The 12,893-nt window shown below is 45.0% G+C and overlaps 1 protein-coding gene across 1 annotated transcript in view; it reads right to left on the reverse strand.

Annotated features, from left to right (window-relative positions):
- VWA8 (von Willebrand factor A domain containing 8) overlaps positions 1–12,893 on the reverse strand; it is a 281,798-nt gene that overhangs the window by 36,544 nt on the left and 232,361 nt on the right. Inside the window, exon 41 of the mRNA XM_023536356.1 lies at positions 10,440–10,548. Coding sequence (XP_023392124.1) covers positions 10,440–10,548 — 109 coding nt within the window. The remainder of the gene's footprint in view (positions 1–10,439; positions 10,549–12,893) is intronic.

Consider the following 12,893-nt stretch of genomic DNA (forward strand, 5'->3'; position numbering starts at 1 on the left):
TATAACCGTGCTGTTTCCAGTGTGGGGCTATTATGAATAATGCCGCCATGAGTGTTCCCGAACATGTCCTTTGGAGCAGATACGCATGTATTTCTGTTGGGTGGAAATCCTGGCTATGATCAGCTTTCGTAGATAGTGTTTTGTTTTTTTTTTCCTGCAATTTACATTCCCACGAATGGTGTATGAGGATCCTCTGCTTATGTCCCCACCATGACTGGATGCTGACAGCTTCTTCTTCTTCTTTTTTTAAATTTAGCCACTCCGGAGGGCATATAGTATATTCCCTTCCTTTGTACTTTCGTTTGTGGATAAGTGAATTACTTTTGGTTCTGCTTATCAGTGACATTTTCAGGAACATGAAACAGTAGTTTTTGTTTTTGAGAAGTGAAAGTATGTACTAGCCTTTTCATCCAGAACGACTGGGCACAAGGACAATTTTATAATAGGAGCACTGTTTGTTAGTTTTCAAATATGTAACTTGCAGATAAATATGAACAGATAATTTATTATCTGCCATCTAGCCAGCCCACTAACACTTGGGAACTCAAAACAGGATGGGTGCTCTTGGAGACAATGAGCTGTGGGGGAGGAGTCCTTTAAAGATTTGCTGAGAGTTGGAATAGAAACACTTTTATTCTGGACGATGTGTTTTATGAAACTCCTTGAAATACTTCTTTAAACAGTAAGTTCCTACTGTGTTCAAATACATGTTTTTATTTATAACAAAGGGCCAAACGTGTTCTTTATCGGATATTCCTACTGCATAAAGTATTCTTATAAGTTTGTTCATCTGTTTTGTATTATACAATCAGTTCATACTGAAGAGAATTCATTATATAAAAAGCTAAGTTTCACTAGTAAAAGGTCTACGTTAAGGGCTTTCTAAAAAAGAAATATAGTTTTATTACTTTCATGGAAAGAACACTAATTGAAATGCTCAGAGGCTGACGTATTCTGGTTAATTCATTTTCTGGGAAATAATTGGTTAACCAGAAAGCACTCATATGCACATGCAAACACATGCACACACACACACACGTGTGCGCGCACACACAATCTGTAGCAATGAGGATATCAGGAGGAATAAATTTGACAAAAACCAAGTATCTCGTGGTTTGTGACTCTTGGCCTTGTGATGCCAGCACTGAAAGTGTTCTGATTACTCTGAAGTCTCCATTTATTTGGGGTTCTGGTCAATCCAGACTTCCCTCACTGTAAACCCAACAAGCAAGCCCATTTTCGGTTATTCTTTCAGAATTTCCTTAATGAAGAGATTAGAAAGATGTAAATAGCGTTCTTTTTTTTTTTTTTTTTTCAGAAAATATACATTCTACAGAACAAAGCATATAGTTGATCATCAATAAATACTTGCTGGGTGGATGCATAAATGCGAGCAGTGATTTTTTGTTAGACATTAGCTCCATTATTTTAACATTTCTCCATGTTCAATATATACTTTTTATGCTTTTAATCTGTACCGTTCAAACAAAAAAGATATGCTAGATGAAGGTAAATTTTCATACAATGTTTGTAAAATAACAAAGTATAAATCAATAGAAACAAAAAAAGTTTTTTCTTTGTAGTTCTCAATATTTTGACATAGTAAAAATATTTTACTAAGTACCTGTTAGGTTGCTAGCTGCTTAAATGGTAAAATAGTATTTCCAAGAAAAAAGAAGATACAGATCTTCTTATTTTAAAGAATTGCTTCTTATTTTAAAGAATTGCTCCTCATTGCAAGGGAGAAAACAGAGATTCATGTGTTTAACAAAGACGATTCTCGTTAGAAGAGTTTGTATTCTTGGATGCTGACGTGGAACAAAATTATTATTTTGGGTGACAATTTATTGTCATTTTATATTTGGTTTTCATGAACAAAAACGATTTCATGTCTTTCCTTCAAGAATTAAGTATTTTGTACTTCAAAGGAGCTGGGATTGCAGATATCAGTGTGCAGACAGAATAGGCACCGTAAACTTAACAGTTCAAAGCCGAGCCCCAGCTCCGCACTGTCCCCGCCCCCTGCCCCCCACCACTGTCCCCAAGTCCTCCCCGGCTCAGTAAAAGGCATCGGCAAAATCCCACACCCAGGAGTCTGCTTTGACTTCGCCTTCTCTTACGTCTCACGCCTGGTCCACTGGCAAATTCTCCTAATTTCCGGGAGTATCTGACCGTCTCTTCCCGCCCATCTCCACGCCCATCCCTGGTCCAGCCGTCACCCTCTCTCCCCTGGACGCTGCAGCAGCATCCTAACTGGACTCCTGCTTCAGCCCCGGACCCCCGATTCTCCTCTTCCCACACAGTAATTGAAGGCATCTTTATGAAAAAAACGACGCATGGGCAAGAAATACACTTAAAAATACTGGCATGATGAAGCTTTTAAAAAGCCCGATTCGACTATTATTTCTCTAATTATTTTTGGGAATAAGATAGTATTTGTCTCTTCCAAATGTAATATAAATTCTCACAGTTTTTGCTTTCTTCTATTTCTATTTCTTAATTTCTGTTTAATTTTTGAGATAATATGAGAATTTAGGCTCTGTTTAGTATGATCAAATTCACTATTTTTATAGTGTGTATTCTTAAAAGCATTATTCTTGATCATTGAGTTTTCCTTTAAACAGATTTGCCACATTTAGACCTGATTCTGTGTTTAACTGCTTCCAGTCCTCATCGCTAATCCTTTTATACCACAAATTTCCCTTTTTAAGGAATTTCGATTCCTCTCTTAATTGACTGGCATATTTATACCTATGTGCATACATGTGTGTATGTGTGCAGATCGTGTATACATATTTACTTCAAAGTTATGTTCAATAGGGGTACTTACGTGACATATGTTTTTAGTGTCTGCATATGTGAAAATGTCTTTTTGTCACCTTCGTACTGTGGCTAGGCATAGAATTCTTGGGTCATAACGCCCCCTGCCCCCACCTCCAAAAAAAAAAAAAAGAAAAAAAAAGAAAGAGAGAAAGAGAAAGTCCTACAACCATTTCACTATCTTCCGGCATTTGTTTCAAGGAAAACTAACGCAAGATTAATTTTCCTTTCTCTGATTATAGCTTGTGTTTTTGTGTGCTTGTCTGCTCTCAGGATGTCTTCTTTGTTTCTGAAATGTTAAAATTTCATGAAGCTGTGGCGAAGTACTTACGTCTTTCCGTTCATTTTGCTCGGTAAGCAGCAGAGTTCTTTCGATCCATAGACTTAGGCCTGTCTTGAGCCCAGCACACTTTTCTTTTGTTAAGACTTCGGTTGTTTGATTATGGTCGATGCGTCCTTTTTGGTGGCCTCTTTGGGAGTATCACTGGTTCATTCGGCAGACGTGTGCTCCGACCGTACCACGTGCCAAGTACGGCTCTGCCTGTTGGGAGGGCTCGCGGCTCTTACGTCAGCTCTCTGCTCTGTCTGGATCGATCAGCTTTCTCATGGTTTTTACCTCTTGGCTTCCTCTACAGTCTGGAATAACAATTCCAGTTTTCCATTCACATTAGTACTCAGGTCTAAGACTGGAATGGATCTAGTCTTTCTACTTTTTAACGCAGATTTCAGTTTTGGCACTGCATTTTTTAGGTTTCTTATCATCTTTCCTTATTGCGTTCTTCTTCCTTCTTATTTCTGCTTGCTTCTTAGCCAACTCCTTCTAATCTCATGTCTTATTTCGCATACTTCAAATTTCTTTGAATTTTGAGAACACGAAGCAGATGTTTTCTAAACATCTGGTGTTTTCTGATGAAACTGTTCTGGCCCAGCAGCCTCTTCTTCCTCTTCATCTTGAATGCTTGTTAGCCTGCCCGGCTGCAGAATAATGTCATAGATCCCATCTTACTTCGTTTTTTGGTGTCCCTATTCTTGAATGATAAAATGGTCGCACAAAACCGTTCAGGAACAGGTTTGATGAGTTCTCTTTGGTTGCACTGACTCTCCGCTTTGTTACTAGAATTCTCCTCGAAGATTTTAAACTGGCGTTAGTAGCTGAAATAAATCTACACTAACCAGCCAAGACTCGGCTGGGAAGGAGCTGGAAGTGTAGACCGTCACAGCATGAGAATGTCACCTCCACATCGTTTCTTATTTAGTTGGGAAAAGCCATCGCACAGGGGCCGTGTGGCACTTGTTTGATCTCGTCCTCAAGCCGAGTGTAAGCTGGGGCTGGTCTGGCTCCTTTCCTGGTGTCGCTCCCCTTCCAGCTCTCTGCTTATTGTAGCCACAGCCTAAACCCCGGACCCCCCGCCCCAGCCTCGCCAGGGCTGCTGCTTTCGAATGCTGCTGCTCGGCAGTGACTGGACGCCAGCTCCCTGACCTTCTCTTCTACTCACGGCCTCTCCAAGTCAGGGATGTTGGGGTTCTGTGGGTCTCACGCACTGACTTGCCGGTAACGCTATTTCTTAGGAAGGTCTTCGAGTTGTCCGGGGTACCCTCATTCACAGCGGCCTCATCACACCATCTTGAGCAAAAGCTCTTCAAAGCTTCTTGCATGTTGCTAGCCTTCTTCCCTAATTTCTACCGTCATGTGAGGTTTTCACTGTTCCTAGCTTTTCCCTATTTTGATCATTTTAATGGTCATTCAGCAAAGATTGAGTTAGGTGCCTGTGCTCACGCAGACTGCAAGTCGGGACTGTATTTCTAGGCTGAACTCGGCTGAAGTTGTCCGCTCATGGCCACTGACGCCATGTGCCGAGTGATGAGCCCTTCAAGCGCTAAGAAAGAGTAACCGGCATTTCACTGCTTTCCCCCGAAATGCAGATGTCGCACGATGTGGCAGTCCTCGCCTGTCCTCTCTTGGCTCTGTGCTGTCGCCTTAGTCAACACGGCTGTCCTGGCTTTGGCTGTTCCTCTGTACCGAGGGCCATCAAGCACAGATATAGGTCTCTATAGAGCTGTGCAGTCCTATCCGGCCCTAACCTCGCTCCTGAACTCCAGGCTCACGTCTTACGTTCCTCAAACAGCATGCTCGACATTTTCACGCGGGTGTCCCACTAGTGAGAAGACAAAACAACACCCCTACCCAGCATCTGCCTTGTCCACCAGCCTCTCCTCTCCCTGCGTGTCCTGGTTCTGGCCTCTAGGGCTGAAAAACCTCAGCATCCCCCTCACCCCACGTTCAATCAGTCACTGTCTTCTTGTCCGACCTGCAAACGGTCCCATCCTTCCGAACACTGCCATCGATAGCGCCCCTGCCTCGGTTCCCTTCACTCCCGCGTGAATGAGCGAAGCGGTTCTGTGATGGGATTTCCCGGCTTTCATTTCTCTGTTCTTTGACACTTTCTCCTCTGGGGACATGAAGCTTCCTGAGGAAGACACGGCCGCACGGCTCCCCTTCCCAGCCACATCTCTTCTCCCCGGACGTGGCACACGCTCTGGGCCCTGGGCTCTGCCTTCTCTCCACCAGCCGTGGCCCCCGAGCCCACCGCAGCGCTCCCAACTCGCCACTCGGACCGTCTGCCGTTCTCCAGACGGCCCTGGACTCAGTCTCGGCCCTCGGCTGAGAGGTTTCTTCCGTCTACACGAGAGCTGTACACACCGCCCTCGTCCACGGCGAGAGAAGTAACAGAAATTGACAGTAAGCATGTGGAAACTTGTAGGGCCATTTCACGAAAGCATTTTATGCCTGTCGCATCTGATATTAAATAATATGGGCTTGTATTTTGTATGTTATTTTTATACCCTTTTTTTTTTTTAGCAATTCATTTCTACTTTATTTTATTAAAGTACTGGTCCACGATCAATCGAAAGAAACCTGGCCCCTCTCCACAGAGGGACGGAGAGGCTCTGCTTAGGAGCATCCCTCCACCCTCGTCCTGAGAACGGTCACCAATCGCAACCGAGCTCGCCCTTCACGGTCCGGATCAAACGACGCTTCCTCTGTGAGTTTTCCCCTAACCGTCCCGCTTTGAACTCGTCTGCACATCTGTCTACGTAAGCAGAGCACTTTCTTTAAAACCTTTCTGTGGCAGTCGCCAGTCTGTGTCTTCTGCTACAGCGCGACATGTGTCTGCTTCCCTAGGTTAGTGGCTGAAGGCGAGACCCCTGAGGCAGAATATTCAAGAAAGGGGGAAATGCTTTTCATTCTTTACGGATGGGCAAAGTGCTCAGAATCAGGGTGAAGGTCTTCGCCTGGCACCCGCCGGCCTCTCAGCCTCAAGTCCTTATTTGAGGGTCACACGTGAGAGGGGCTCTCAGGTCCCACCTGGGACTAGTGTCGTGCCTTTGTCTGTGCTGCGTCCACTGGGGAACTGTTTTCACCCTTCTCTGTCTGGTCGATACTCGTGTGTCTGTCCAGCCTCAGCTCATAAAGCCTTTCCTTCAAAATCGCTATTAGACTCCCTTCTCCCTGGACGTCCCCTGCATTCTGTGTGTCCCTCTGCCTAGCCACCCCCCATGTAAACTGAAACGATGCCCTCAGGTGTCTGTCCCCCCCCCGCCCCTCGAGGCTATCACCTTCGGGAGGTCTCTGCGCCCTCACTGCCAAGCACAGTGTGTGTCACACGGTAGTGTTCAAAAACACCTTTTATCTGAAGACGAGCTCATTTTGAAGCACTCAAGGAAAAAAAAAAAGAAATAATTGTCGGTTCGTGGAGCTATCGTGTTAGCCAAAGCAATCAGAGGAAGGCTAATTTAGTTTAGCCCGAGGCTGAAATGACTGATTGTAGATCTGAAAAACACTGGAGAGAAGGTATGATTAAAATCAGCGGCTTTTTTGTAGGAACCAATATTTTCTTCTGCCAGGGAATGCTGGGATCAGAGATTCAGATTCTGAACCAAGTATAACTGAAGTTATTATATAGACTCTACTTTTCCAATGAGAAAATTCTTGCTTCAGATTCATAAAAGGCCCGTAACCGGGATACGACGCCCGTCATACAGAATCCGATCATGAAGCGAAGGGAGGTCACTGGTGGGAGCTTGCGAATGACGTGACATGTGCTACCACAGAGGCGCTCACGGCACCATTTCCTGTTCCTCGAATCTCAGTCCAGCTACCCCGGGATCAATGCGTGGGCCTGAAGCTGTGCTTTGGTAAGTCACCTCAAGTGATGATCTGCTAGTTCCTGGCCAGACTTTGTGCTGTTCACCAAGGAGATGCCCATGGTTACCAGGACGATGCAGCTGCCTCAAAACAGCTGGAAGTTACTCGTTAATCGGAGACACACAGGACTGGCAGAAGATGGCGAGTGGGGACCAAATCCGAACCTCACTGTGGCGACGGTCTGAAGGCTCATATTCCACACGAGGCCCTGTCCATCCTGACCAGCTGTGTTTTTAACTTGCGCCATCTCTGTAAACTGAAGACTAGATGGCCCACCTGAGCATAACACCCCCTGTGGATTAAAAGTAAAAATAAAAATTCCTGATGACGCTGTTGGAATCTAGATAATGCTGTAAAATGTTTTATGGGTCTTTGCAAGAATTATACTTTTTATTGAATTGTAGAGTTGGAAGACAACGGAGACCTAGCAGATCATAAGGATCTGAGCTTTGGTCTGACAAGCCACCTGGCCCAGGATAAGTTATGCCATCTTTCTAATCTTCAGTTCCCTTATTATAAAGCAGGAACAAAATATATTTCATGAGATTGTGAGAATTAAGACAACTTATATGTTTCAGTTCCCTTATCTAGTGTACGGAGAGAAACTTACTGGTATTTTAAGGGTTACGTAGCACAATGAAGGTAAAGTGCTGGTCTGGGTGCCTGGCGCGCAGCCCCGGCTGATGAACACTAGCAAACGCAGTGAAGGGAATGATGACGCTAACTCTTCTGCAGAGAATGCCGCATGAGAGGCCCTGTTTTAAACAGCCGATGTGTGTCGTCTGAGTTAATCTTCCTAACTGCCCGATTCTCTGTCATTTCCATTCTGCAGAACCCAGGCTGTCTGGCTCCAGAGCTGGCACTGTCAGCCAGTAAGCGACGATGACGACGACGGTGACGACGGAGATCTGGACGACGATGCGGATGGGTAAGGCCTGGCCCGTGGGAATTGCTCGATAAATGCTTGCTATGATTGCAATGCTGGTTTTATGTGTAAAAATTTGTAGAGATGGAAGTTCTTCATCCCTTTCAGGTACTCTCGCGAGGATTAAATCACTTCGTTCCCTTTCTTATATCTTAAAACTCTCGGTATTATTTAAGCCACATTTTTCTTTTTCAGATTTCTAGGGAAGAAAGGACTAAAAACCTTCCTGAAATACTTACTCTATTTGAGGCTATGTAGAAAGTTATTAACCCCAATCCCTTCATAGATTTTTTTTATAAGTGCCAACTTCTTGTTCCCCATCTATTTAATCTTATTTGTTCTTTTCTTTCCCAGTTTTCTTTCATGTCTCTCTTCGAAAGCTGACACTTTCCCAATACCGGTCCCATCGCCGTGGCGTTTAGCACGACGGTCATTCCTGAGAGCTCAGTCTCATTTGAGTCTCGCTCTGCGTCCTACTGGAAGAAGCCGCAGTCGGAGAGGGAGGTCTTACTTTTCTTCCTTCGGCTGATCTTGTAAATCTAACCATTCATTTAAAAGGGTTGATCTGAGGCTTAAATGTGATGATGTTTGTAAAAGTAACTATAGCATGGTGCCCAGTAAATACCAATCAAGACATTCATTAATACCGGATGAGGATTCTGAACCCCTTAGTTAAACATGTATTCTTGTACCCGTTCTGGTGCTGCGAATCCTCTAATGGCCTGTGTGTCCACTGGGAACACGTGGTGTTGTTTGCATGTCCTCGCGGCCTCCGGGGCTGTTTGTGATCTGGTCCCTGCCACTCTGCCAGCCTCCTCCCTGTCCATCGCCTCCCACGCGGAGGTGCTCGCCTTGGTCACTCTGAACAGCCTGCGCCTGTACACGCCGTATCCTACGTCTGGAATGTCCTGACTCCTCGAGCACCTGGGAAAATCCCTAGCATCTTTCGAGAGTGAAGTTGAGCACGACGCCCTCCGCGAAGCCCTTCCTCCCTCGTGCGCATCCTTCTCTGCAGAACCCGGGACACTGCTTGCTGGTTTGCCTTTCTCGAGTCCCTTCCTTGAGGGGCGGGACTACGCTTGACTTTTCTATCCCTAATGGCTGGTGTGCATCAAGAACTTAGGAACGAATGACCGAACCATTCTCATTCTTCAGTCTTCTTACGAGCACTGTCTCCCATGACCCTCGTCTCCCACGAGCACTCATTTCGGCTTCATTCATCTGTCGTCTTGCCGTAGAGCTCAGAGCCCACCCAGCAGCTGCCCTCAGTGCTCACAGCAACGAGCACCTGTTAAGTGAGTGACTATAGAAGAAAATCTAACCATTCGACTGTTCACGTTTACATTGTTCGCCCAGTTGATATGAAATCTTATGCTGTTTTATTCTAAATAACTGTATGTGGATTTTTTAAAAGGAGCACATGACTTAATTTTTATAGTCCCCAGAATGTGAAAGTAGGAATTTAGTTTATCATTATAAAGATCTTTCCCCTTAGAAATGATAGAACTTTTCCTAATTTCCTGATGTGATTTAGAGGTTTTTAAAATGAGGCTTTCTCAGAGTGCCGGGTTAAGATTGTTGATTAAAACTGCATCGCAGTACTTCTTACCCCTAACACTTAGCAAATAACAAAAAGCTCCCTCCGCCCCCAAAGAACGATTCCAAACAAGAACCAAAGAGGAAGCGGTTATCACTGAAGGTAATCAAACAAAAGCTTCGTGGAAAGGACACTGAAGATTCCAGAGCGGAGTGGAGGAGCACGTCACAGCCTGGCTGCGACCCCCGACCCGTCTCCCCTGGAACAAGGCTGCACGCGCTCCCCCCCCACCCCTCTCTCTCTGCAAAACAATCTTTATCATTTGCAATTTTACAGAATACCTAGGCCTTCCTTAGTTACCTCTGCAAATTGGCCAGAACACGATTTCAAATGTAACATCTCCAAATAATAAGTCTTTGCTCAGGAAATATTAAAAACATCTTAATCGATATTTTTAGGGGCAATAGCAATACTAACTGGTTTGAAGACAACCAGTCTACGAAACTGCAAAAGGGTAGGCAATGTAGGGTCTGGGGGAGGGCAGGAGAAGGAGAAGGTGGGGCACAGACGACACACAGGCTGGATGACCCCAAACGCTCCTCAGGCTCTCCAGAGTCAGTGACAGCGGAATGGTTTCTAGGAAGAGGATTCTATTCGTGAATTTCTAGTGGTGGTGGGTGGCTCACAGATTTTATATGTGGGGAATCGGGATGTATGGTGTCTTCCAGGGTTGCTAGTCCAATTACTGCTTCCTGGCCAGGAGGAACGGTGAGGTAAAATATTTTTCCTTGGAGAACTCAACTAAGAAAGCCACAAAGTGATCCACAGTTGGCCACTGATTAATTTTTCTGGCTGGCTGATTAGGGTTCGGATAACTTTCTCCTGTAGTTTTGGGATGGGTCCAGCTTTGGACCCAGATTGTTTTCTTGGTCCATCAGTGGGAGGATTACCTGTAAATTATCCAGGATGATTCGGAGGGCATGCACCTGTCTTCGAACAGCACCTGAGAACCTTTCATAGGTACGGGCATCGTATTCACTCATTTGGATCTCCTTTAGCCTGAAATCGAAGGGGGCAAAAGAGAGGACAGCTGAAATCATGCACACGTGGGTCTTTCAGTCCCCTTCACCTGCTGCTAGAACTGCAGCAAACACCTTGGCAAGCCAGGTTGCCTCTGAGGAGAAAAGGCAGGGTCGTATCTCCAGCCAGGGGATACCTTGCAAAGGAGGGGATGCCCAGGAGTGCGCTGGTAAACGGTTAATGAGGTGCCATTAACCATTGAGGGACTGGAAAAGGAAGCCCTGACGGGTAGTGTTTGCTGATTTCTGTGGAGTCAACACCCTGCCATGATGGAGTTCAAGCTGCCGATCAAGGGTTCGCTGAGCACTGAGTTAGAAAGACACGTGCGCGACTGGCTCTCGCACCACTGCTGTACCCCAAAGATGCATCTCGAAGCTGGCAGCCGGTCAGTTCGTGTGGCAGCTTCCTAGAAGAGTCCCCATGGGTTGCTTTTTAAGACCAAAGACATGTATTTCTTGACCAAGATAATACTCCAGGCCCAAAGAATGTAATTTAATGTGTTGCTATGTAAAGTACAAAGGTTTTCTGAAATCGCTGACTGTGTTTTAATATCATCGTGGCTTTGAAATTCCCTCTTCCCAGTACGGTGCTCCCTTTGATCGTTTTTCGTCGTTTGTGTCTGCCGTGGCCCCCGCCAGTGTACTCGAGGCCCCCAAAACACATTGTGTGCCTGTACCTTGGGGCTCTCGCGCAGGCTTCTCCCCTACACGGGGATGTCCTCTCCCTGCCTCTTTGCCTGCTAAGTCCCTCTTACTCTTCAAGACTCAAGTCAATGACCACCTCCTCTAGGAAGCCTGCTCTGATTCCTGAGGTCTGCCTTCTACGCTCCCTATCATTTCACGCTTATCTCTAGAAGGGCACTAACTACCTGTGCTACAGCCTCCTGTCTCGCCAGGCAGGCTCTATGCTGCTTTAGGTTAAGGACTGAGTCTTTCTCATCTGTATACGTACAGTGCCCAGCATGTACCTAGCATATAATAGGTGCTCAAAAATAAATTGGAATGAATGACTGAAATAAAAATAAGACACTCAGAATCATTTAAAATGCAGCATCTTAAACTAATCATATATAGAAGGTTCATTCGCTGAGTGAACCTACCTTGGGTTTTACAGTGTCATATTTATAACACTAATGTCATCACACATTTCTATAAATTTCTATAAATGTAAAGGGTGTTGATACTGGGACAGGGAATAACTAACACAGATCTCAAAAGCCTGACCACAGTCTGGTCTTCTAAGCTGCTGCATGTGTGTGTATACGCGCTATGCACGCGTGGATTGTCGGAGGTATGGGTCCAGGTGTATAGCTGAGACTCTTATCTAGAGTATATTATTATCACCTTGGGCTGAAATGAGAATGAATGGTCTCTATTCCGCCCTGGCAGGCCAAGCACTGGAAAGAATCCGTCCAGCACAGGGCAGCGTACTCACCGGCATCACATAAAGTTAGGCACAGACTCTCATGGGGCGGTGGGCAACCCCTGCCATGCCACCCGGCTGGGTTAGCTACCGCCAGCTCAGGTTTCAAGACCCAGCTCGAAGGCCACCTCCCACAGTCCTGCTCAATCTCTCTGATAATCATTCCCTTTCACATGTCTTCAACAGATATCTACTATAGAACCTATACACGTGATCGCTTTAATAGGTATGTTTGTTTCCTTCGATCATAATGTTTTCAAACTTTATTTTCCATAATAAGAAATACGCTTTAAGACACTGAGACATGGTACGCACAAATGCACATGTGTATGTGTATATACGTGAGTATAACTGAATCAAAAATTCAATGAAAAATACGTTTACTGCATGTGTAGCACTCCGATATTCCCTTCTTTTCCTTTGGGAGAAAGGAACGCGTCTTATTTTTTTCTCTGAATCTGCATTACCTAGCACGATGCCTGACACACAGCGACATTCAATAGTGCTGTCGCACAGCCTTTGAAAATACTGACTATTAAAAGGTAAATACCTGACAGGCAAATAATATCTGAATGGTTGTTTCCTGAGGTGACATGCCAAGGTGCCTTCTAAATTTATTCTCTGTCCTGAAGATCAAAAACGAATGTGTGGATAGGACTTGACCACTGAACAATACCTCTTATGTCTAGTCTTGGCAATCTCTTAAAGCCTCTCTATAAATTTTCATTAGATTAAGTTATGTCTCAAGTATCAAGGCTGACAGAAGCTGGGCACTGTGAATATCATGGGATATGCTACCTACCCCCTTCATACCTAGCAGGTCAATATGCTCTTTTCCAAAGAAGGGAGATTAAAAAAAAAAAGTAGACATAGATTGTCCTTAGCAGGAGGACACAGACACA

The sequence above is a fragment of the Pteropus vampyrus genome, unplaced genomic scaffold (genome assembly GCF_000151845.1).
Source record: "Pteropus vampyrus isolate Shadow unplaced genomic scaffold, Pvam_2.0 Scaffold154, whole genome shotgun sequence".
Lineage (NCBI taxonomy): Eukaryota > Metazoa > Chordata > Mammalia > Chiroptera > Pteropodidae > Pteropus > Pteropus vampyrus.